Source organism: Ailuropoda melanoleuca, chromosome 8, assembly GCF_002007445.2.
Source record: "Ailuropoda melanoleuca isolate Jingjing chromosome 8, ASM200744v2, whole genome shotgun sequence".
NCBI classification, from domain to species: domain Eukaryota; kingdom Metazoa; phylum Chordata; class Mammalia; order Carnivora; family Ursidae; genus Ailuropoda; species Ailuropoda melanoleuca.
Genome location: NC_048225.1, coordinates 93,150,598 through 93,176,251, shown reverse-complemented (window position 1 = coordinate 93,176,251; position 25,654 = coordinate 93,150,598). Strand labels below are relative to the sequence as shown.

Below are 25,654 nucleotides of genomic sequence, written 5' to 3'. Positions count from 1 at the left end.
CACATCCCACATGACTATACTCTTGGGGTGGGGTAAGGGCATCCTACCTCTGATCCTAGCTGCCTTAGACCTCATGCCAATTCCTAGGTCAGAGATGTGTCAGGCCACAGGCAGGTGGAGACATAGCCCTTGGACCTGTCCCATCATAGCCCAGGACTCAAGGACTCAGGGGCAGAGACTATGCCTGCAGGAACAATTCACGGCCCATGGGGATCTGGCTGCAATTTAAGGTATAAGAATCTGGCCGTCTGTGAGCCTCAGTTTATTCATTTCACCGCTGAGGTGAGTGGACCTATTGGCTTCTGTGGTCCCCTTCAGCTCTGCCTGTCCACCGGGCGGTGACCTACCTGCAGTGGGGAGACCAGCCACCAGCAGTCACCCGCAGAGAATCCACACTACCCAACAAGTCCCTCCTTACTCAGGGTGAGGGGGTGACTAGGACATCCCTGAATTGGGGTGAGAACTCAGGTCTTGGCAAAAAGTCAGGGCAATTCTTCCCTTTCCAGACAGAAGCAGAAGATGCGGATGGGCCCGGGTCTGTCTGCCAAGGCCCCGAATCTCTGCAAGGCCGGGGAGGGGATGCTCCAGCTGACTTGCACAGGTTGGCAGGGGAGGGATCGCTGCCGCTCCAAGCTCCAAGCCCTAACCCCAAGCCTCGTGGCTGATGGGGGAGTGTGGGCCGGAGGGCTTGCTCCATCTTACAGCAATGTCTTGGGATGGGGCCACCTCTTGGGCCCCTTGTCAAGTGCGGGTGGGGAGGTTCCAGGACTCGGGACCAGTCACCGGCCTATCATGCCCTCCCGCAGGTGGCTCAGCTCCTGGGCAGGGGAGGGCACGGGTCAGTCCTCCTTGGGCGCCCGGAACTCGGGCATGCTCCAGGTCCGGAGCGGTGGCGGCGTGTCCCGCTCCACGTCCTCCGAGATGGTCCGGATGTCACTGGTGAAGGGGGAGATGCGTGAGCGGGTCTTGAAGGTGGCCAACGCCAGGTTGCCGCGGGGCCGCAGGCTCCACTGTCGCGTCAGCTTGTGGGCCTCGTCCTCCTGCTTCATTCTCTCCAGGACCTCCTGCAGCACCGAGCGGAAGAGCTGGGACACCTCCTGCACCTCGGGCTCCTGCTCGGCCAGCAGCTGCCGGAACCTGAGCTCAGAGCAGGAGAGGGGCTGCGGGTGAGTCAGCCGGAGTGGCAGAGAGCAGGTGTCTAACTGCCAGGGCTTCCCTGTGCACTCCCAGTGGTCGGGTCCCCTTTCCGCCAGTTCCTCCCTTCTGACGTCAGTCAGAAACCACTGCACCTCCCTATATTGCTCCAGCCAGTACTGAGTTCAAATTCCCACTCTGCTACTTCCGGCCTCTATGGGCCTCAGCTTTCTCATCTGTAAACTGGGGTCATAGCTACCGGTTTGTATGCATATGTATATGCATATGCATATGTCTATGTATATGTGTATGTGTACATGTGCGTGTGCGTGTGTATGTGTATGTGTAAAGATCCTGACATTGACCTCAGGTTATCGATGCCAGAGTAGTAAGGGGAGCCCACTGCTACCATGGCCTGGCTTTACCTACATGAGGCTTTCTGGCTCAGCTCTCCCACCCTTCTCTCCCCGGTGGCCAGAGCGATCTCTTTGAAATGTCTCTCTGATGGTGTCAGTGCCCTGTGATATTCCTTCCATAGCTCCTGGTACCTGCTGGGTGAGGTTTTCCTCTGCCTAAAATGTATTTGCTTAGTGCTCAAAATGAAGGATAGTTATTAGCAAGTCCACTTAATGGTTTCCTCCACCATATTTCGAGTCTGGACTTACCAAACTTTTCAGCAGTGAGACAGGAAATATGAGGGAACAATCATGATCCTATGTGTGTCCCCAGTCTCCCCCTCATTTATCAGGTTTGGTTTACCAGCCTGGATTCTCTCATCAGCACCACCCCCATGACTCACTCTCCCCACCTCCCAGGTGCTTCTGGAAGTAGGTATATTTCGGGGGGATTCCATAGTACGGAACAAGAGAACCTGGAGAGGGTAAGATTCTCAGCCTGAAGGAAGAAAGGGGGCAGGGGGTGAAAAAGACTACAAAATCCAGTGGAGTGTGGATAAGACTGGAGAAAGAGAAGGAGTTTAAGGAGAAGGAGTTTTAAGGAGAATTTCTAAGAAAAAGGGGGTACAATAGAAGCTTACATTGGTTAAAGAGGTGTGACTGAAGATTTGGGGGATGTTCTTATGTTTTATTGGATTTGTATTCCTTTACTAGTGTCTCAGAAGTGCAGGTGAGGAACTTGAGGGACTTTTGAAATTATTGTTGGTTGTTGGACTATATTTCTTCAACTTTAACATGAACCCAACCAAGCCTGGGCCATGTGGGTGAGAGCTCTATTAAGGTTACATTTATATTCAGGAACATTGTGGTACCCAAGCTCTGAATTTCTACATCTTCAATGCCCCAGGCCTCTGATCACTTCACATGCACACACACACACACACACACAGACACGTGCACACAGACACACACACACATGCACAGTCCCCTGAGGCAAACTATTATGAATACTAGTATGAAATAGGACAATTAAAAACTGAATTTTGGAAAGATTATCTGAAAACCTTTCTAAGACGGTAATATAGAAGGTGAACCAATGAAGGAGGAAGAGCCAGCTGTGTTAAAATCCAGGGTAATGATAATCCAGGGAGAACAGGAAGCTCAAAGGCCTGGGGTTCTCATGCATCAAAAGTCATGTGCCTCCAGGAGCTGCCTCCTGCCTCCTTCTGGACGCCTAGTTCTGGCCTGGTGTTCTCTGGGCTCTTGCAGATTCCTCCTTCTGCCCTGCTCCTTTGAACAGATCCCTGGGGCATGCAGGTGCCCTGGATCCAGTCCTAATGGCCTCAGGCCCCCGCCCCTGCACCTGTGCCCCGGGAGCCTGCAGTGCACCAGCCGGGGCCCCGTGCCCGGCCAGGGGTTACCTGAGGATGGCTGGTCCACAGTAGGAGGGGTGGATCTTGGCACAGACGTCCTCTAGTTGCAGCCGCTCACCAGGGCTGAGGTCGTAGGTGGGCCGGGGTGCGCTGGCTAGCCAGCTGTAGTCTACCCCGGTACAGACCTTTCTGACCGTGTTGCTGCGCTCCCACTGCTGCCTCTCGGCCTCTCGCATCTGCCCCACCAGCTCCATCATGAGCGTCTCCAGCACCATCTCAGCCGGCCTCCGGGACGACAACCGTGGGGGCGCTTCAGTCCACCGAAGCCAGGGGATGAGGGACATGCCCTCCCCCGGACCCTGCTGAGACAGGGCAAGAGTGCGTCTTTCTTGGGCCCGTCTGTCAGTCAGGGCGGGGAGAGGAAGGGGGAAGGAGGAGACCTGGGACCCGAGAGAGAAAACCTGCTCCGCCCTCACGGCTGGGTGGCCCGGAGTAATTTGCTTAACCTTTCTGAGCCATCATTTCTAATTCTGTAATACAAGATTGGGCTGTCGTGAGAAGCAGTTGTGAATCAACTTGGGGCACTCCCGGCTCCACATAAAAGTATGATAGTCTCATGGTTATGACGATCCCTAATGCATCCCGATGGCTGAGCCCCAAGGAACCACCTCCCAAATCCCCACTAATTCCAAACAAAGAAGGAAATACACTGTGTGTGGCTGAGCACAATCTTATCCCTACAGTTTAAGGGGAAAAAAATACATCACTGCATCTTCTCTCAACCTAACAGGAAAACACCCTGAGTTTCTTAATGCCCCAGCCTGCTGCTGAAGGAAGCTTGGAATGGTGTGGGGTTGACCTCATCCTGCAAAGGACACAACTTACCTACCCTTCATTCATTCATTCATTCCTTCAGAGGCATTAATCAAGCACTGTGTACCCATCCGTGGAGGAACACAAACAGAAGCATGTCAGGGACCCTGCTGCCCAGGAGATGTCATGCAAAGAGGTAAACGGGATCAGTGAAGCATCGTGTCGGTACTTAAGGGGAAGGGAAGGACTCCAGAGGATGAAGAGGATTGTGGAAGGCTTGTGGACAAGAGCAGGCTGAAGGGGGAATGCTGGCTTCGTACACACAGACTGCTGGAGAAGGCATCCCGAGGACCCAGCCAAGGTACAAAGAGAGACATGTGCAAGGAGCATCGGCGGCAGGAGCAGGGACCTTAACTCGTCATTTTTCCACAAGGTCTTGCACAATACAGGTTTGGTGAATGGCTGGCTGGGTGGGTGGGTGGGTGGATGGATGGATGGATGGATGGGTAAAGGAGCTACCATCTCAGGCATACCCCGACACCTGTCCGAAGTGGGTTTGTGCGTCTGACAACAGTGAAGGTGAGGGCCATTCCCAGGTCAAAATCTGCAGAGGGTCTTCCAGATGCCCCAACCCCCCTGTCTATGCCTCTCCCCCTCCCGAGAGCTCCCCATGCCATGCACCAATGGTCTCCCTGCCCAGACACTCCAGATGCCGAGAAAAATGATGGGATGAACGCAGTCTCCACAACATAGCTGGGAGGCATGGAGACACACACATTTTTAGGCAGCCTTCCCACCACCCAGCAGAGAAATGAACTGTTAATGTTGGAGAATCAGACACAAATAGGAAAAGTTTTATGGGGCAGTAGTAGACTTCTGGGGTGGCACCAATGAAAACTCCTCTTTACCCATGAACCACCAATTCCCTTAGCAACCATTATATTTAGGAAGTTTAAAACTTTCATCCTCCACTAAGCCTAAGCCCATCACCAGTGGGGCCTCAGATTACACCCTGACTCCTTCCCAGGGGGTTGGGAGAGGAGGACACAGACCATCAGACCCTGTTCTCAGGGTTGGGACAGTTAGGAGCTTTTCTTCTCTGTCCGTAGCTGCTTCATGTGTTTAGAATCATAAGGCTGGGCGGTATTGTGGGGAAAGTCCTGGGGGATGGAGGTGGGCTGTGTTCTGTCCTGAGAGCCGTGAACACTGGGAGCCTCTGCCCAAGGCCAAGGGCTCTGGTTGAATCAGGCGGTGGGACACCTTGTAACTGAATGTGCTATGTTTCCTACAGTAGCAGGTGTTTGTGTTTTTACAAGTATACGGGTCAGGTTGATGCTTAACAGCAAAAGAGTGAATGTAGTCATTTGAGGTATTCATTCAACCCTGTGAAGGGCACTCCAAGTCTGGGTGGGTTACCAGTCCCCGCAGGGGCTGCTGACGGTGCTGGGCTACTCACAGCCCCATGTTCTGTCCAGTGTCCCTCCCTCCCCTGCCTGGGGACTTAGCACTGGGCTCAGCTCCTCTCTGGAGCTTTTCCTGACACTTTCTCTGACACGCTTTTCCTGATGTGACCACTCTCCACTTTGTCCCCTGATAGCATTCCTACAGACATTCTTCATAGCACCAGGAACACTTTATGGAGCGAGACCATCTACCTCCCTGACTCTGTGTGTTATATGTGGGTGAGGACCGTGCCCTATTCATGCTTCCATCCCTGGTGCTGGATAGTACTGCTGTGGTGCTTAATAAATGCCAAATGAATGAGTGATTGAATGCACGAACAAAGGGATGAATGATGCATGAATGAATGAATGAATGATGGTGAAAGAATGAGCCCCACAGATCTGACCTCCCCTGAATGAAGGGGCATTGTTAGCGGCCATGAAAAAGACAATCTCCTCTGGCCCCCATGGCTCCACACTGTCCCGTCACTCAGAGACCCTTCCTGAGGATGAGATATTGGCTGAGCTCTGGGGTCATGAGGACATGTGGGGTCTCCCTACCGGGATGCTTCCTGCCTCTCTGCCTCACTGAGCCTCACACTATGATACTTCCAAACCTGGCCCAGGCCCTCCTTCCCCAGGAAGATATCTTTGGTTAACCTCCCTCAACCCCTCCACCCCAACATCCTCCCACCATCACCTGCCCCTCGATGCTGGGACGCTGTCCCTTGAGCTTCACCAGGCCGGAAGATGAATGAATGAGGAAGAGACCAGTGAGGGTCAGGGAGAGGGGTATGATGCCTTGGAATGAATGTAACCTGCCACAGACACTGTCCCCGCTCCAAAAATCCTCCACTCCCTGCCACACCCCTACCAACTGCATATGTCCCAACTCACCTGAGGCTTCCCAACCCAACTCCACTGACCACCCCTTCCAGTGGAAAGAATCCTTCCTTGGCTTCCATTAGGCCACAGTCTTTGGTCTAGGTCCTGCCCTGGTCTCCCTTGTGCCTTGGTCTGCCTCCTGGGACTCGCTTTTAGACCCCGTAGGGGCACCCGTCCCCTGGACTTCCTTGGGTTGTTGCTGTTCCTTGGGGCTCTGTCTGAGGCTGTCTTATGTTAATAGGCCTCATCCTTTCACACATCTCCAATTATCTCCTCAAGGTTGATAGCTCCTGAATCAAAATCCAGAAGCCAGTTGTCTTTCGAACTTCAGGTCATGGTGTCCAGATGCTTCCTGGACACCCACCCCCCCACAGCATGTTCCACTCACACCTTAACCCACAGCTCCCACATCCCTCCCCTTTGGCTGCTGCTTTTCCCAGGGCCCCAGCGTGGCAGTGGGCATAACCTTGTTGCCCAAACTGATGCATCATCCTCATCTCACCACTTTGCCCCATCTGTCAATTCTTGCATCCAATTCCTGTTGATTCTTCCAAATTTAAATATTATAATTCTCCTAAATCTGTCTATTCTCTGTCCCTCCTTTAGTTTCGGTCTAGACCATCTCCCTGGTATATTACAGCTGCTCCTAGCTGGCAACTCAGGGCTGGTCTTTCTGATCTAATTTCCACTCCATTTTCCTTTTATTGTGGTTCTAAAAAAAAGCAAATAACATAAAATTTACCATCTGAAAGATTTTTAAGTGTACCAGACAGTAGTGTTAACTATAAGTGCATTGTTACGCAACAGATCTCTGGCACTTTTTCATCTTGCAAAATTGAAGTCCCATACCCATTGAACAGCTTCCACTCGATTTAGAAAGCATGATGTTTTTCTTTTCTTTTCTTTTTTTAAGTAGGCTCAAAGTGGGGCTTGAATTCACAACCCTGAAATCAAATCCTGAGCTGAGATCACGAGTCAGATGCTCAACCAACTGAATCACCCAGGTGCCCTGAAAGTGTGATCCTTCTAACTCCTAAGTCTGATCATGTCCCTATTTTGTTTTCATTAGATACCATAACATAGATGGAGCATGGGGTCTGGGAGCTGTGAGCCTGTCACCTCCATGTGTCCCCCTCCAAATTTCACTGGCTTCGAAATATCAATAGAAGTCTGAAAAACTGAAATTAATAAATTATTAATAATTCCAAATTAAAGTTCTGACCCCCCTTTCAAATTGTTATTTAAAAATAATCGTAATGTGGATTCATTTTATGATGATGTTTGATGTGATGGGGCTGGTGCTCCAATAGTCAAAGTGTCTGTGGCCTGTGAGGGGCTTTAAATTGCCCTGTGTTTAAGCCCAGGGGGTTATTTAAAGGCTTTCAGTTGTTCCCAATGTCCTTAGACCCCTTAATATGGCTTCAGGGCCCTTTATCATGTGGCTCCTGTTTATATCATCAGCTTCATGTCTCATCAAAGTCCCCTTTCCCCCATTCCCCCCCCCTCCCACACACACACTCCCTCTCAGAATGTGCCCGGCTTTCTCTTGCTTTTAGGCCTTTGCACATATCTAGAACATTCTTTGCTTTTCTTTTACTGAGGTATAATTGACATGTAACATTATAGTAGTTTCAAATGTACAACATAATGATCCGATATTCGTATATATTGTGAAATGATCACCCCATAAGTCTAGTTAATATCTGTCCCCTGTACATGGTTACAATTGCTTTCTCTGTGATGAGAATTTTTAAGGTCTCTTCCCAACTTTCAAACACACAATACAATGGTTTTAACTATAGTCTTCCCCAGGACTCATTTAAGTTACACCTGGAAGTTTGGACTTTTTGGCCCTCTTGCACCCATGTCACCCCCCTTCCCACCTGCTGCCTCTGGCAACCACCAGTCTATTCTCTATCTATGAGCTCAGTTTTTTGTTTTTGTTTTGTTTTAGATTCCACATATAAGTGAGGTCATACGGTAATTGTCTTTTTCTGACTTATTTCACTTAGCATGGTGCCCTCAAGGCCCATCCATGGTGTTGAGAAAGGCAAGATTTCCCTCTTTCTTTTTTTTTTTTTTTTTTAAAGATTTTATTTATTTATTTGACAGAGAGAGACAGCCAGTGAGAGAGGGAACACAAGCAGGGGGAGTGGGAGAGGAAGAAGCAGGCTCATAGCGAGAGAGCCTGATGTGGGGCTCGAGCCCATAACACCGGGATCACGCCCTGAGCCAAAGGCAGACGCTTAACCACTGTGCCACCCAGGCGCCCCTTCCCTCTTTCTTATAGGTGAGTAAGTATATATATATATATATATATATATATCCCATTTTCTTTATGCATAGAGCACTTTCAGCACCATACTGAATAAATCCTCCTTCAGCTCTTAGCTCATGCTCTGCTTCCTTTAGGAGGCTCCCATGCCCTCCCTGACCAGGTTCTGGGGCCTCAGCTCTCTGCTCCCAGTCTGCTCTGTGCTTCCCCACCCAGGCACAGCCCCAGTACACCGCGACTGCACATGTGTCCATCTCCCTCTCCAGACACAGTGACAAACCAGGTCTTGGGCATCATCCTACCCAGCACCCAGCACCCAGCAGAAGGTCTGACCTACGGCAAGAGTGCAGCTGAGGTCCATAAGTAAATAGAGTGATATTGGATTAATCCCAGAGTGATGGATGCGGTTGCCATGTGGTGCTTTAGTCTTCATTCTCTGTCCTGTGTGTGGGGGGGTGTGTGTGTGGGTGTGTGTGTGTACAGCTAGGCTAAAACTCTCTCTAGGGAGTCCCTTCCCAATCCAAAACTTCTCACCCTTCCTAAGATCCATTTTGAGGGACTCATCCTTGGGTCAAGCATGGCCCCTCAAAGGCCTTTTTTTCTTCTTAATCTGGATTTGCATTTGAGCCGGAAGGAGGCAGCAAGAGAATGGCTTGGCCATAGAGGGTCCTCCTGTGGTGGGGGAATACAGAACAAAGGACAGACGGGAGGCACTGAAGACAACTTTTATCTCCACACAAACCGGCCTCCGAATATTGGCAGCAAAGCCACGCCAGGCCCGGTCAGGGCACCACGCGTTTGCTAGGGGACTAGGGCAGTGCCGTAAACAGAACCTCACATTCCACGTGTCTAAACATTTAAGTTACGAATTAGGTTAACGAGCTATGAAATAAAATACGTTGTGCTTCCTTCCTTGTCCACTGCAGCTTTATAACAACCTGGAGGCTCAGATTCAAACTGAGAATTCTTGGGACTCTCAGGAGAGAGTTCTTTGCTAGAACACGGACGCATGGGTTGAACCTGGCTCTCAGCCTGTCCCCCTTCTCTTCTCACACCATGAGGGGCCTGGCAAACACGTGGGGACACCCCAGCGTTCACATCCAAGGCCCATCCACACACCTACCAACCACCACTTCTTTGCCACGCTCAGCCCTGGGATTGTTGGTGTTGGCCATGTCGCCCAACCTGAGGAGACTGGGCCATGGAGGAGGCTTGCTCAGGCTCTGGAAGTGGGCGGGAGACTGTCTGGTGGGGGATTCTGGTCTTAGAATCTAAGGCCTGATCTGGAGGGGACGTGACCTTAGGGTATGCACATCTTCCTAACCCCTACACTCCTTGCCCCAGGGGGGTGAGGCCAGAAGAAAGCCAAAGTATGGTCTAAAGTGCAACCCGGGGCAGGGCTCATCTCCCCTGGGTTCAAGGCTGTGCTCCTGACCCAAGCTGGCCTAGAGACAGGTGCTGACCCCACGGCAGATGGCAGGGGCTGCGCAGAGTGACCTTACCTGAGTCCTGGGTTCCGTGGGCTCTCAGCCTCTCTGGCCCAGGTGGTGGGGGCTCCTAAGGGCAGGGGGCAGGCTCTGAATTTTCTCCCTGCTCCCCACTCCCCTCTCCTCGCCCTCACCGGGGCTGGAGCCTCTGACAGAAACAAGGTTTCTGCTGGAGCTATTCCTCTCTCTGGTGCCAGCTGTTGTCCCGGGAGGCTCTTTAGCAGGTCTGCTTAAGTTCTTAAAAGGGCAAAGGAGGGAAAGAGGGATAAAGGGAGGGAGAGCAGGGCAGAGGCGGGCCGGCCACACAGCCACTAGAGGTCATTGGCTTAGCTCACAGCATCCCCAGGACCTGACCCACAGCCGAGACCCCATGTGAGTCCGTGTTGGGACTGTCTTGGGAAGAGCATGATGGCCACATGGAGTCCGATAAAGACACCCAGAAAGCTAATCAGAACAGCAAGTGTGGCCTTCTCTAGGCACTTTGCACAATTTGGCTTCGACTCTTCCCCACCCCCCAAATCTGGATTAACCCCCTCCCTCTGTGGCAAAGCCAGACTCCTCAGTGTAAGCTTCAGGTCCCCTCAAACTCCTGCTCAGTGCCTTGGCAGCACCGTGGTGACTCTGGAATCTTCCTTTGATGAACGCCTGCTTCCCATTCAGCCAACAGCACCTATAGTCTGCCTTCCAATGCTCGAACATTGATTGAATCCTTGTTTAAAACAATTAGGACAGAGATGCCTGAGTGGTTCCATCAGTGAAGAGTCTGCCCTCGGCTTGGGTCATGATCCCAGGATCCTGGGATCGGGTACCGCACTGGGCTCCTTGCTCAGTGGGGAGCCTGCTTCTCCCCCTGCTTGTGTGTTTTCTCCTCTCTCTCTCTCTCTCTGACAAATAAATAAATACAATCTTAAAAAAAAAATAAAACAATTAGGACATTGGGGGGATGAGTGTTGATCTTCTTAGGTATAAAAATGGTGTTATGGTTCTAGGGGAGTAGGGAAAAATAGCCCAACGTAGGAGGCCATGTTGAAGTGTTCATGGCTGAAATACACGATGTCGGCAATGTCTTCTTTTTCGGTTGTTCAGAAAAATGTCACATACACATGCACACACACAGCGATAGGGCAACCAGGGCAAAGTATTCACGGTGGTTTTCTCCAGGGCGATTTTATGCGTGTGTACTGCACTCCTCTCCCAGCTCCCCTGCATCTTGGAGCATCTTCACAATTTAAAAGTTGGGGGAAATCTAGCTCAAAACTCACTTTCTGCAGGAAGCCTTCCTAACTCATTCTACCCGGTGGGCTTGAGTTGTTCCTCAGCACCTCCACCCATGGTTTCCACCACGCTTGTGCAAAGCCCATGGTATTTCTCCATGGACGCGCGTGGGTGTGGAGGGAGCGAGCCGCGGGTGTGCTGGGCTGGCCTGCAGTCTGCGGCCCGAGGCCCAGGCCTGCCTTCCTACCCAGCGCTCCCGGCCACTGTGCTGGGGGCCGCCGTGCTGGGGTGCTGGGGTGCTGGGGGCCGGGGCTTCCTCCGGGAGCACATGTTCAGGAGGGGAAGGACAACAGGGAGACAAGCAAGGATGGTCCCGTGGAGCATGGGCACGGCTGTAATCCGGAGTACAGCCCCACGAGGCGTGTGCCCACCCCATCCTCGGCCCATCGCCAGCTCAGATGAGGGGGCTGGGGTTGGGGGCACAGCACGGGCTTTAGCAGAGTAAACCTAAGTTCAATTCCTCTGCCTTTCCGACCCCGCCAGATGCTGACTGTGTCCAGGCTGCCTTCACTGCTCCAAGCCTCAGTCTACCTGTCTGTAAGCTGGGGTAATAAGGATACCTACTTCCCAGTACTGTGAAGATCAGAAAAGGATGTCCACGTAAGGGCTTCATAAATCAACAAGACATTGAGGTTTACAAACTCAGGTAGGAAAAAAAAAACCACCCTTCTTTATTTTCACGAACTTTAACTGCAATGTAGTATCTCTGTCAGTTATGAATGTGGGCCACCCGCCACCGCAGTATGGGGAGCACCTGGGACTTCACCACCAGCAGAGATCACAGATATTTTCATAACACTTGAAAGCTGTTATTCTTAAAATATGGTTTCTGTTCATCGCTACTGTGAAATCGTGGGGTTAGCCCTGCCACTGGATTTCATTATTTTACAGGTTGACGGAGAGGCGCATAGATTACTAGATCTTAAATTGATGCTACATTTCAGTACAGGTGGTTTCTTCCCTAAGCCTATGAACTGAATCTTATGCATTTAAAAACATTTTGCTAAGAATGTATCTGAAGGCTCTACAGACTTCCAAAGGGGTCTGCAGCATAAAAAATAAAGGACTCTGTGGTTTGGCACAAGCCAGACTCCAGCCTTGTTCCTGGCCTTGCCTTAACCCTGGCTTCTCGAGAGCTGAGCCCCCTGGATGAAGGGAAAGTTCTGTGGGGTGGGGGGGGACTCAGTTTACCCCCACCAGCAGGAAAGCCCTCCGATGCTCTCTCAGCCTTTTGGCTTCACTCCACTAAGTGCTTGTTCATTCATTGCTCTTCCTTCCTCTCCCTCCCTCCCTTCCCCGTCATTACCCCTTCCACCACTAGACTCTCCGAGCTCTTCCTTCAGCCTATTTTTGAACATCCCTGAGGGTAATGTCTTTTCCATGGCTCCCTGGGAGACCCTATCACCAGCTGTGGCTCGTTAGATACGCTAGAAAAACCATCCCCAAGCTCAAGGCAAGAGGAGGCTGGTTCCAGGCAGTAAGCAGTCAGAGGGGAATGGGGATGTCTCAGTGGTGGGAACAATCAGGGGTGTGCCCTCAGAGTTAGAAGCAAGGCTCTGAGACCCCTACAGCAGGCATGAGAGGTCCCCTGGCTCCAGTGAGCACCAGACCACCAGCCCCGTGGCCAGCCAGGGAGGGACAGCGGCGTCCTGGTCAGGAAGCTGCTGTCTCAGTACAAAGGGAGCCACGCCCAGGCCCCACCTCTAAAGCCGGGCTCTAACAGCTGAACTGGGGTGTCTGCTGGCCAGAGAGAGGGCTGCCTTCCGTGTCCCCTGGCCTATGGGTATGGAGTGACAACTTCGCTGGGCTGTCCCAAATCACCCCCTGCTTCATAGAGCAGGCAGGGTGGCGCTGCTGAAGCCAGACCCTCATCTGGGCAGAAGCCTCAAAACAGGTGCAGAGAGTAAAGGCTCCCCTCTTTGACCTTCCTTCCAGCCCTGTTAAAACCAAGTGTCCAAAGCCCACTTCACAGATTACAAACTGACCTTATTTCTTTTTGGCATCATAGAAAAATAACCAGTAACCCACCAAGCCAGGTGTGACTCAGCCTGACCTGCTGACCTGTGGGCCTCCGTCCCCCTGACAAACACCTGCTCATCTTTTACGACTCACCTTGAGGGTCGGCTCCCCCTTGCCTGCCCCTCACTGACCCCCACTGAGGTAGAACTGGGTGTCTGCTGTGGGTGGCATGAGGGCCTGGCATATCACGGCATCTGTAACAAATACACTTCTTACTTTTTTGGTTGTTTCTCTCTCTCCCCCGCCAGCTGTGAGCCCTGAGAGGGCAAGAGCTCTGTTTGTTGAATTTGCTGGCATGCAGTAGGCATTTCATAAATGGTTCCTGAATGTATGAATGAATGAATGAATGAATGAATGAATGGCAGTCAGTCCTCCTCGTTCGGAGGCAGAGGTGCAACCAGGAGGGGTCAAGTGCTCAGGCCCAAATGACCACGGTTGCGGTGGGGGTGGGGAAGGGCGGCTGATCCCCAAGAAACTCTACACGGATCTGATGGTCAAAGCTTGGATGTCTCTTCTCAAGTCTGATGCTCTCCCTAAAGCACCCCCACACGGCCCCATCCAGGCTGCTCCCCTGGGTGTGTCATCAGGACTCACAGACTGAGGTCTACACATCACCCATGTGTCTCGGTCATGGCTGTGTCCCAAGAGCCTGACTCTGCATCTTGCACTTAGTAGGTGCTCGAGTCACAATTCTCAAATCAATGAGAGACTCTCTGGTAGGTTCACCTCTCTTCCCCCTGCCAGGGGCCTCCCCATCAAAGCAGAAGAGAAAATGCTGGGGCTTGCTGGTTCTAGAGCGGACAGACCTATGGCTTCCCACAGGACAGGTCAAGGCCCCGAGGATACTGCGGAGTCCACCGACCCTTGTGGGACAGATGAGGACCGATGAGGCCTCCCTGAGGCCATCTGGGTCCTGGGCTCAGACTGCCAGTAGGCTGTCCCCAGCCTGCCACAGTCCCGAGCCGCCCCTCCCAGCTCCAGGCTTGGCCCAGCTTCTGCTCTAACATCTAGAAGGTTTCAGGTCGGGTTGCTGCTTCCAGCGTTCGGGTGGGGAAGCCACAGTCTGCTGGGGAGACCACCGTCTTACCTGGCTTTCTGAGGTCAGTCTCTCGGGAGGTGAAAGTTCCAGCGGGGGTCCTGCCTTCTGCTTCCCGCCGGGGAGAAGAGATCATCCAGGGAAGGGGGGGTGGAGGGAACCTATACTCGAAACCTCTCCCTCTTCTTTCTCTTCTGCAGCTGGCTGCTGCCTCACGCTCTTCCCTCTCTGTCCCTCAGAAGTTGTGCAGAGAGAAAACAACCCTGACCAGAGGAGAGATCCAGCCTGGGCTGGTGTTTGTGGAGTGTGTGTGCACGTGTGTGTGTGCCCCAGGAGGCTGGAAGCACAGCTCCTCTTGAACCTCAGAAGCAGCGGGCCAGCCCCTGATCTGTGGTTGCCATGGAGACCCACCTAAGCCTCTTTCACCTGGAGCTGTATTATCTGTCACGGGAGCCTGTCTGACCTGACACTGAGGCCTGGGAAGACCCAGGTGGTGACAGAGCGCCTGCGTCCAGATGGCATTCCTCCCTGCGCTGGGGTGGGGTGGCACCAACGGGGGGCAGAGCTGCGGGGGGCAGATTATCCCATCTTGGTGCAGCTGCCCTCCTCCCGCCTACTTCCCTCCTCCAGGAAAGGGGGGGATCTGGGGGGCTGGGCCTGAAAAGATTTGTCTTCACCTTCACCTGCATCCGTACCTGTTTTCCTCTTTTTTGATCGAAATTCTCTCTGTCCCTCAAGGCAAGCTCAAGGGCAGGAAGCTCTGCTGACTTTCTGGAGGAGGGGACAAGGCAGAGGAAAGAGTCCAGGGAGAAGGGGGAGTGTGGATCACAGTGACTGATTCTGAGGTATTTGAGGTGATGTGCAGGGCTGGTGGGAGCCTTCTGTTGCTGCTCTCCAGGATCCCACACTTGCCTGTGGGATGGTCCTCACTTGCCTCCTGATGGTCCCCGCGCTCTGGACGTTTTATCACTTGCAGGCTATTTCGGTTAGTGGCCCACCAGACATTAGGGGTGCTGACACAGATGCTTGTCACCCTGCGAGCGGCATCAGGCCCACTGTGATGCTGTGTCAGCCACCAGATGATGGACGGACTGCTGGGCACATCCAGTCCTACCTGTGTGCACAATAAAGCAGAAAGCTTAGCCAAGGAGTGACTCTGATGAACGGGCTTGGCCTGCCGGCCTGCATGTTGCAATTTTTCCCTGGGAGCTCTGCCACTCTGTGCTTGCTGGATGCTTGCTTCCAGTGGGTGAATCTGCCTTCCTCAACCAGCTTCTCAAGCAGGGGTCTTAAGTCAGGATCTGGGCCGTTCCTTCTCTTGGCCAGTTCACGGCACAACTGTTCCAAAGGCTGGGAGAGCCGCTGGGTCTGGAGGACTGCCACATTTTGGGGAGCTGAAGCTTACTTCCTCTGACCCACAGTTCCCAAGTGGCCCCCAACCCGGGGCCAGCTGAGGCCAGAGCAACCTGAGGCAGGTAACCGGAAGTTCCCACCTCTGAATGTCCCACCTCCGTCCTGGTACTTCCTCAAGGGCAGAGATTCTAAGGCATTTCTATGCTGGGGGTGGGGAGTTTGGACTAGCAGGACAAGAAGGCTCTGCCCTCCTTTTGGGAAAGTTACTAGAAGTGATGAGAAGTGACCAAGTCACACATTAATTCATGCCACACGTAGGTCCAAGCACTGTGCTGTGCAGGCACAATGGTAGGACTGGATGAGGATGGGTGATCCCATTCCCCTCCCCCTCCACGCTTCCAAGCCAAGCCTCTGTGAGGCGGGTCAGGTGAGTAAGAGATGGAAATCTTGCAGGAGGGTAGGGAGCATGGACAGTGTTAGGGTTCAGAGCTAAAGACTTCTGTCTTCCTACTGTACAACCTTGGATCTACTATTGACTATTCTGTTTGAATGAAAAATTTTATCCCTTTTCTAGAGCCATGCATTAGTCTTAATACCTCACCCTCAAACACACACACTGACACACACACACACACACACACACACACACACTTAATGTAAATGAGATCATGCAGGTCAATGTCGTCAGCCATCAAAAGGAAGATTTCATTGTAGCTAGGGGTGAGCTTCTGAACTCCTGACCTGCGACTCTGGGGAACATGCACACAGATGACTGAGTTTTTTGTATCTTCCTTCCTGACACAAGTGGCTCCTTTCCTGCACTTTCCAATGATGCCTGTGACCAGCAGAGGGGGTCATCCCCTCCCACCTTCCCTCCCCTGCCTGCAGCCTTGACACCATAACTCAAAGAGGGCTTGGCATTTGTGTTGACTGCTAATTTATTTTGATTTGTTAGCCTGTGGAGGCTTTGTGATTATCCATGCTGAGTGTGAATTTGTACTAGAGAGAGAAGGTGGTGATTGTTTTTTCTCTCATTTGACATCAATGGGAGTTGCCGAAGCGTAAATATTCAGCAGCCATTCAAAGGGAGAAACACCAGTGGGGCCCATGACATTGCCTCACAGATGGCGCTTGATTAAGAAATTGGAGATGTGGAATTATGAAGCTGTTGGGCGCAAGGCTAGATTAAAAACCGAAGGGAGATTGGAGAAGCTCCCTGACCCCAGATGTCAGGCTGCCCTTATGGGGGTGCTCCTCCTGCTCCCTTTCCCTGGCTTCCTTCCAGGTCGTGGGGACTGTTCCAGACCACTTCTCACCACTCAGTCATGCATTGGGCTTTCCGAGTCCTGCAGAAGGTCTCTGTAGCCCAAATCCTGAATGAGATTGCATTAAAATTGACATAATAGACACAGACCAGACTTGCACGTCTTCTCTTCTCTCTGGGCAGCCCTCTCCCACTCCTGTGGCCACAGTTCCTTCTCCAAATAAAGGCAGCATTGTATCTGACGACAGGAAAAATGAGAATGTTCACCTTCCTCCCAGCTGACTTGCTTAAGCCCTGGCTCCCTCTCTCTGTCCTTCTTCCCCCTCCCCCTGCTCTAGTCTCAAATACATTAAACTAAAGGGGACTAAGGAGAGAGGCATAATGCATTTCTCATTCAGTCATTCACAGAGTGTTTACTGACTATCTACTCTGTGCTGGACAGATGGCTCATTTCCATAGAATTCACTCACTACTAACTTCTTCGAGATTCTGCCGTGAGAGCCTGTGGCAGAAAAAGCTAGCTGTCCACCAAAGCTTCATCCCCCCTTCCTGAATGTGGGCACATTCTGGGAAGCAGCTGTCCAGGCAGAGATTTCATCACCCAGCCTCCCTGGCATCTAGGTAGCCTCACAGGATGACGGAATGGTGGGGGTGTGGTGGGGGGGAGAGTAGGCGGGGAATGTGTGCCACTGTAAGGCCTGGCTTAAGTAAGTCCCCAGTGTAAGTTTTCACCTCCCATCTTTTCCCATTTGCTGATGGGCAGTGAGGACTCAGGTCCTGGAGCACAGTGGAGCCACGATTTGAAAGGAGCCAAAGTCTAAGTTATGTGGAAGGCCATCTGCCAGTCACCCATTGTGAACTCAAATAGTGCAAGAAATGCTTTGGGTCAAGCCATTTGGGGTTTCTGGACCACAGCAGTTGACCTGCCCCTGACTAGTGGAAAGCCCTGTGAGGAGGCATGGACGTGGAAACTTTCTGCCCTTCCCTTGGTTCCTGGAGATCAGAGCTCTTCCTGACATGTTCCCTCCCAGATTTCCCATCTTCATCCCAAAGAAATTAATCACCTCACTCCACATTGTCTCATGCCTTTGTGCACAACGCACCCTCTGCCCCAAGTGCCCTCCTGCTGGGGAAGTCTTACTTATCCCACGAAATTTAGCTCCAGTGGCAAAACCCTGGTAAGTTTTCCTGTCTTCCCAGCAGCTCCCTCCTCTCCACTCCCTGAAGCTTCTTTCTTAATTCTGTCGATCTTCATTACACACGGATTCCATATTTGCCAATTTTCCTACTCGCTAAAATTTGTTATCCCCAAATCAATGCTCACAGCACTTTTGTGGTCATTCTGGACCTTTAAAAGCACTGAAAAATTTGACTCGCCTGGCAAGCACCTTTCCAGCTGAGGCCGAACAAAGCAGCCCTCTGCCTTCTTGTCTCAGTTTTCACGCTATAAACAAGGGTCCTTTTCATGGTCTGCTGAGTGCCACACTTTTCCCACTTGGTGCTTCTTGTTGGTGATTCCTCCCTTTGGAGACGGCTCCAAGCACGGTGCCGGAGCGCCGTGTGGTGTTCCCAAGCACGAGCAGGCTGTGATGTGCCTCACGAAGAAAACACATGAGCCTCGTCCAAGTCTGAGTTACAGCCCTGTTGGCCGTGAGTTCAGTGTGCATGAATCAACAATACATATACGTAAAATGTCTTTAACCGGAAATACACACAAAACAAGGTAATGGATTGATCGGCTGGCAAAAAATGTCATGACCAGAGGCTTTTGGGAACTAACCCTGTATTTCCCCCAGGAGCAGTTGCTCAGTATTTGCTAATTCAGCGTTTGCATCGACTTTCAGAACAGGACCTCAACTAAAGAGAATCGGCTGTGCCTCGCAGTTTCCTGAGCACGCGGTTCAGCACCCCCGCAGGGTGAGAGCTCCTCCAGAGCAAGGAGCCCAAGCCCGAGCACATACGACATACATGTTTGTCCTGCATGGGATTGAAAGATGATGGCGAGAGCAGCCTGAGCCTGCTGTCTGTGCTAAGCGACTGTCCCAGACCTGCCCCTGGGCTCTCCCTGAACCTGAAAGCACCCCGGGAGGTGAACTGTCACAGCTCGAGGATCCGCGGGCAATAGACACGAGCCGGGCAGGGATGGGCCGTGCGCTGCTAAGGTGCTCACAGCAGGGGAGGCAGGGGGGGCAGGGGAAGCTGGGGGCCATCGGAGGGTGGCCCAGGGGCCTGGGCATGCTGCACCCCGGCGCAGGGAGGGTAGGCTTAAGAAAGCAGGGGAGCCCCTTCTGCTCAACCTGGAAATGCTTCTGGGTGGAGGCCAAGTAATGGAAAACCAATGGGAAGAGGGGGCCTGGCATATGGCATTGCATTAGAGAGAACGGGAGCCCGAAGTGGAACATGCTGATGGGGGCCTCTGGGGGGCACTGGCGTGAGGCTGTGGAGGGGATGCCCTGGGGCCTGGGAAGAACGGTAGGGGAGAAAGTGCGATTGTTGTCCTACATGGACCTGGACATCGCATGTGGATCTTAATAGATTCTAAAATCAGTTCCCAAGGAAGAACATCAGTGAGTCCAGAGCAACGGGGACACCCGGGGGGTGAGTACGCTGCCTGCCGACCAGGGGGCCTTTTGGACTGGGCGTGGAGAGGGAGGGAGACTGGATTGTTTGCACACTCTGACTTGGATGGCGGTGAGACATGACAGCCCTGGGGAAGCCAGGCTGGGCTCTGGCTGTGTGGACGTGGAGAGGACTGTATGACTACCAGGGGAGAGATCAGTGACCAGCTACACACCACAGAAGAAAGGGTTTGGAGAAAGATGCAGCTCTGGGGGCTGTCAGGGGCAGGGGAGAGGTGTAACTCTGGGCGCAGGTGAGCAGACTCCGATCACAGAGGACCACAAGAGAAGAGAGCCTGGGACAGACGCCCCAGGCCTGGGAGGTGCAGGCGCAGACAAAGGAACACAGGAGCACCGAGTGAGCAGCCCCTGGTAATGTGTGTCCCTAGCGTTCTGACCACATCCCAGGGCCCTGGCAAAACTCCGGGCTCTCTTAAATAGTCCATGAGCACGTAGAAAAGGGAGTGGAGATCAAGCCTCGTTAGCAGATACGTACGGACAACAGGCCGGAGAAGCATCCCCAGAGAGATGGAGGAAGGGTGGTCAGGGACAACAGCAATGACACCTCTGGTGTCCCCATCACATCTCCTTGGCCCGTGTCTGCTCCGAGCGCAGCTCTGGAGAGCAGTTCTGTTAGAAGTCAGAGGTTCCTTTAACTGACAACATCCCCGCTCAAGCTTACAACCGTCTGAGGCTGAGGAAGCCCACTGGGCCCACCTGCGAGTGTAATCCCCACGCCTGGGGCAGCTAGTGTCACTGGGGACGGTCTTCAACCTCTGGGGCATGGGAGCTGGCAGATAAATGCTCCAGACTCCAGTCCATCAGGTTGACAGTTCTTGGAAGGCATGACGTCACAATTCCCAGGGCGCCCCCAGGGACTCAAACCCTGCTGCCCTCAGTGGTGACCTTGCTACAACACCCTGGGCCGGTTTCCCTCCTTTCTGCCCCCCTCTCCTGCGCCCTCACTCCTGCCTCCCCCCAAGCCCCAGGACCTGCATTCACCTCCTTGTCCTGGGCTCTTGCTTTCGGAAAAGTCAGAAGGGAAAAGTCAAATGTAGGGGTGGTTGTGACATTAAATGCCGCCCAGAGGTCAAGTAGCATGATGTCCAGGAAGAACCGTGAGCAGCAGGGATGTGGCACAGGTTGTTGGGGGAACACTGCCCCAGGACCAGTACCCCAGGGACAGCCACGCCAGCATGCAGACGCTTCCTGCTCTGTGTGACCCTTATCACCGGGCTCAGCCTCGGTCCCCAGAAAGAATTATTCCCTCAGCCAGAGTTGACTGAAGGGTTTATGGACAAACTGAATAGGGGGTTTTCATCACATCCTGCGCTGCAAACCCTTTGGACACTGACCCTTCTCAGCCACCGCCGGGCACCCCTGTCTGCTGCCTGGGCCCTCTGCCCTGCTGGCTCCCGGACACCTGTCCTCCACGTAGCCGGGCCGCCTCTCTCGCCACCACCTTCTCATTTGATGGGCCAGACTTGCTCATTCAATGACCCTGAGAGGTAAGGCACAGCGAGAGGCCTTAGGTCTGAGTGAACCTGTCATCCGTGGGGATCCCATGTCGGCAGGGTGCCTCTTCCCACAGTGGCTTTTTACAGAGAACACACCAGGGCAACGGACAGACCTATCCAGTGCAATCTTTCCCCACTAGTCCGAGCAGATGCCTTACGGTCTCATGAGAAGGACTAAGAACAATCCTTTCTGGAAGTCTTTCCCCCAGGGTCCTTTATGACAGACTTGTAAATGGCTAGAGCTTACATGAGCCCTTGGGGAACTCCAAGTGCCCTGTTTTCATTCACCACATCCGGCCTCCCAGCACATCCAGGCCCCATTCATCTCCCCTACAGAGGTTCACTAAGCACGTACTTTGTGCCAGCCCCAGGCCCCCAGGCTTGGTGTCCAGGGGCAGGTGGAGACACCAGCCTCGTCTGTGCCCTCGGGGGCTGACGGCACTGCAGAGATCCAGGGATGCTCCCGGACAGCAGCCCCTGGCTTCCCAGCTCCCACTCTCTCTCCTGTACCACACACACACCCCTCTCTCATCCCTGGGTTGCTCAACGGAGAATCCCGGAGAAGCAGGGGGCTTGGATGCCCTTTACTCCCACACTGCTGAGATAATGAGCTCAGAAAGGGCAAGCAACTTGCTCACGCAGCACAGCAGGTGGGGGAACAAAGCCAGGACAATAACCTACACTCTTTTTTTCCAAACCTCCCCTGTGCCCTGCTGTCTCACTGGCATCCACAAATCAGCACCTGGGCACATACACCCTAAGCTTTGGTCATGAGCACCAAATACATCTCATTTTCTCATTTTCTCTGTGTTATAAGTGCCTTATCCGGAGGGGATAAAGAGGTGGTATGTGTGTGTGTGTGTGTGCGCGCGCGCCTGTGTGTGTGTGTGTGTGTGTGTGTGTATGTGTTGGGTGGAATTCCATGTTACTTGCTCTTCTCATAATCCTGGAAGGCTGCTTGGAAGAGGAGGTATTTCAGCAGTCTTTCAAATAGATAGATATACTTGGTGGGCTGATTAAGGAGGGACCCCAGGAACAGGAGGATTAGGGATTGAATCTGAAATCAAGGGCTGGTGAAAGAGTCAGGATGTCAGCTGAGGCTGAGCACCTGTCCTGTGTAAGACCCCACTGGCTCCTGGAAATTGCCAGAAGGTGGCAGCAGGCTCCCCAGGGTTTCTTTGACCTGTGCCCTTGGTTCTTTCCTCAGGAGATAAAACAAAGGCACTTTAACCTCCTCCTGCTAAACCTCCTGTCAGGAAAGAAAAAGAGCAGAGCCGTCTAATCGACCACAGAGAAGTAGAGGGCCACGCGCCATGTTGAGGCCCCAACATGCTTCTCACTGGGGCAAGAGGCCCCTTTCACTTCTGGGTGGGAGCTGCCAGTTGCCTGGACTCTCTGGAAACCCCATGGGGAGGAAATTGGAAACAGGAATTGAAAAACCAAGATTCCAAAGCTGTTCTGACACATGCTGGAAGCAGTCTAGCTTCCGCCAAGGGAGCAGCTGCTTACAAACTATGCCGCATCGACAACCCAGACTTTATCCAGCCGCACGACAGTAATTATGCCAAAATTCGCTTTCTAGCTTCCTATCCTGTAGAAAGAGCAGGACCCACCGTGGTGGGTATACACGTGGATAAAGGCGGGGAGAAAACCCTGGTGTTGTGCTGGAATTCCTGTATTAGCCCAGCACACGTGCCGTGCGGCCCTATTCTTCACTGAGGCTAATACAGGGTGTTTGACTTGTGGTTACATCGCCCTTGAAAAAAGGACTCTTGAAGGAAAAGGGAAGTTTATTCGTTTATTTCCTAGCCATTATTTCCTAGCTTTTCTGTTTGCAGTAAGGTCACTTGATTTTCTGGGTGTCTGTGAAGCTCAGAGAGAACCGTAGAGCTTCTCTTAGCTTGCACATTTCTTCCAAGGGTGGTCGAGTTCAGGCCCCCTGCCCGTCTGGGTTTGCTGAACAGGCTAAAAATGACGTGCACGTAACAGCTCACTCTGTAAAAACAAAAGCGTCTGCTTGGATCTAGAGTTGGAAAAGATCATCTCAGGGGATGTGTAACCGCAAACTATCTGACTGGTCCACGCTGTCCTGCGTGGACACGAGTCGTGTCAGACCGTGCTCACGGGGCTGGATGAATCTGCTATATGACCTCACTGAAGAAGGATTAAACATAGAAACCCAACCTCCTCATTCGCTGGAGAGTCATGATGCCCAGGAGGGAAAGTAAGGCACAATCATTTTGTATTTGCATACCCCCTAACCATGTACAAAACACGTTCACTTCCTTTGTTTCATTTTATTAACACACATGGGTCCTCCTTCGCCAGAGCCCAAGGAGGAGGGCAGGACAGATTTCTGGGTGCTGGGGCTGTGGAGAATGCCAGCGCCCATCCCCAGAGTCCAGAAAGTCTCAGAAACCATTGCTCTCCGGTGTCTGGGTTAAGTTTCCCAGAACCATTCTCGAACTCATGGGAGCTCGGCATAGAGGCAGAAGGCATTATGGATGAGGAGTGGGGCTCTTCAAAGACCTCTATCTCTCTAGTTTCAGACCTAGACTCAATACTTGTTTGCTGTGTGATCCCAGCTTTGTGTTGGAACTTCTCCGAGCCTCAGCTATAATTGGGGGCCAGAATACCTTCCTTGGAGAGTTGTAAGGATTGGAGGAGATATGGATGTAACATGTCCAGTGAGAGCCCTGCTCAGAATAGCCCCCTCAATAAACAGCAGCTAGTCCCAAGTTTGGGGACCCTCAGAGTCAGTTTCTCTGTGTTATCGCACTGGCACATTCAGGGGCAGAGCCCATGGCCCCCATCTCCTTGGCTCTAACAAAACACACCCCAATACTGCAGACCGTACCTCTGTGAGAGGCAGGAGGGTGGTGAGGGGGCTCTTGCAGTCCCCCTTATTCCAGACTCTCCTGGAGCCCTCAGGACAGGGACGTGCTTCCAGAGCAGACCCAGACCTGTCCCCAGGGGCAGGCTTCTGGCTGTGGAGAGGGGCCCAGCCAGGGTCCCATCTTGTCCTTCCAGGAATCATCCCCTCTCACCGAGCTCCAGACCAAACCCTGAGGCTCCTGCCAGTGCATGCAGAGACAGACTTTGCTCCCTGGCTGGAGAGAGGCCGTTTTCAGGGCCCAAGTGGGGCACTCTGTGAGACTCGGGGCAGAGGAGGCTCAGACTCACCCTCAGCATTCTCTGGAAGCTCAGGGAGACCCTCACGTTGGTCCTTGTTTGCTAGAGCAAGTCCAAGTGTAAAGGCAACACCAGGGGAGACTGGCAGCCATACCTCGGAATGCACTGGGCATGCGCTCTCCACTTGGTTCCCTTCTTGTCTTCTCGCGGTGGCTGCTTCCATGTGTGGGGTGTTTGCCTGGCTCCTGGAGGTCTTTGAGTTTCTAGGCCCTGCATGGACACCCATGCCAGTCGCACAGGTTCTCGGTGTCCCTAATGCCATGACAGGAGAAAGGGCCCAGTCTACCATAGGCAGGCCTCTGCAAGGCCCCTGTCACATCACCCTGTCTCCCTCCCGCAGGTGCCCCCGTGATGGTACCCTGACTGTCTCCCTTTGATAATGAGAAAACTGAGGCTCGGGCAGTAATTGTTGAAAGTTTCAGAGCCGAAAGGCCAGGCCCTTTGCATCCCACCAGAGGCCAGAGCTGTCCCTCGTGGTTCTGGTGATGGCTGCCCGGGGTCGGAGGCCCCCTCAGGCTGATGGAACAGGGAAGGAGTCTGGTTCTCATGGAGCCTGGCCTTGTGGCTGGGGCCTTATTCCCATGGCTTTTGAGAAATGGAGCCACCCTAGGCACACACCCCTCACTCCCAGGCACCCTGACCTAGAGCTCCAGGGTGCACAACACTGCCCAGTGCGCAGTCCCCGGGGCTCCTGTGGGTGCCCGATCTCCTATCCGATACCTCTTCCTCAATCCTCGTTCACTGGGGCAAACTCAAGAACCCCCGGCTCCCTGTCTGACGGACGGGGTAGAGCAGGGTCCGTCACAGCGCTCAGAATTCTCTGCTGGCCCCTGAGACTTCTACCTGTTTAGGCAGGAGTCAGGTACCACACCTGCGGAGCTCCTTAGAGAGATTGCTCAGAAAGCTCCCCTGTGCTCCTCCTGCCTGCCCTCAGTCAGTCCCCGGGGGCCACCCGAGCCGGTAAACATGGCAACAGGAGTCATCTGCCCTCATTACCTGGCCTCATCCTGAACTCAAACATCTCTCCCTCACCAGCCAAATAGACGCTGAGACCTTCAAGCTTTGGGCTCCAGCTGGGAGACCAGGTTATTCTACTTATCCCACGAACTGCTGCTCTGTCCCCAAGGAGTTACCGGGACTCCTTGCACAAATGCCCTCGAATGGCCTCCTCCATTTCTCTTAGGGTCCTGAAATGTGGTGGTAATAAATTATGCTTCTTTATAATCCACCTTCTTTTTTTTTTATTTTTATTTTTTTTAATTTTTTTTAATTTTATTTTATTATATTGTGTTAATCACCATACAGTACATCCCCAGATTCCGATGTAAAGTTTGATGCTTCATTAGTTGCGTATAACACCCAGTGCACCATGCAATACGTGCCCTCCCTACTACCCATCACCAGGCTATCCCCTTCCCCCACCCCCTCCCCTCTGAAGTCCTCAGTTTGCCTCTCACAGTCCATAGTCTCTCATGTTTCATTCCCCCCTCTGATTACCCCCCTTTTCTTTATCCCTTTCTTCCCCTACCGATCCTCCTAGTTCTTATGTTCCATAGATGAGAGAAATCATATGATA

The 25,654-nt window shown here is 52.8% G+C and overlaps 1 protein-coding gene across 1 annotated transcript; it reads right to left on the bottom strand.

Annotated features, from left to right (window-relative positions):
• Positions 1 to 615: 615 nt before the first annotated feature.
• Positions 616 to 14,463, bottom strand: RD3 (retinal degeneration 3, GUCY2D regulator). Its single transcript, XM_002917188.3, has 3 exons — positions 14,186 to 14,463; positions 2,951 to 3,264; positions 616 to 1,137 (listed from the first exon to the last, which is right to left on the bottom strand). Exons 2-3 carry the CDS (start codon positions 3,244 to 3,246, stop codon positions 840 to 842), a joined length of 594 nt encoding a protein of 197 aa, XP_002917234.1. The 5' UTR covers positions 3,247 to 3,264; positions 14,186 to 14,463; the 3' UTR covers positions 616 to 839.
• Between the last annotated feature and the right edge of the window lie 11,191 nt (positions 14,464 to 25,654).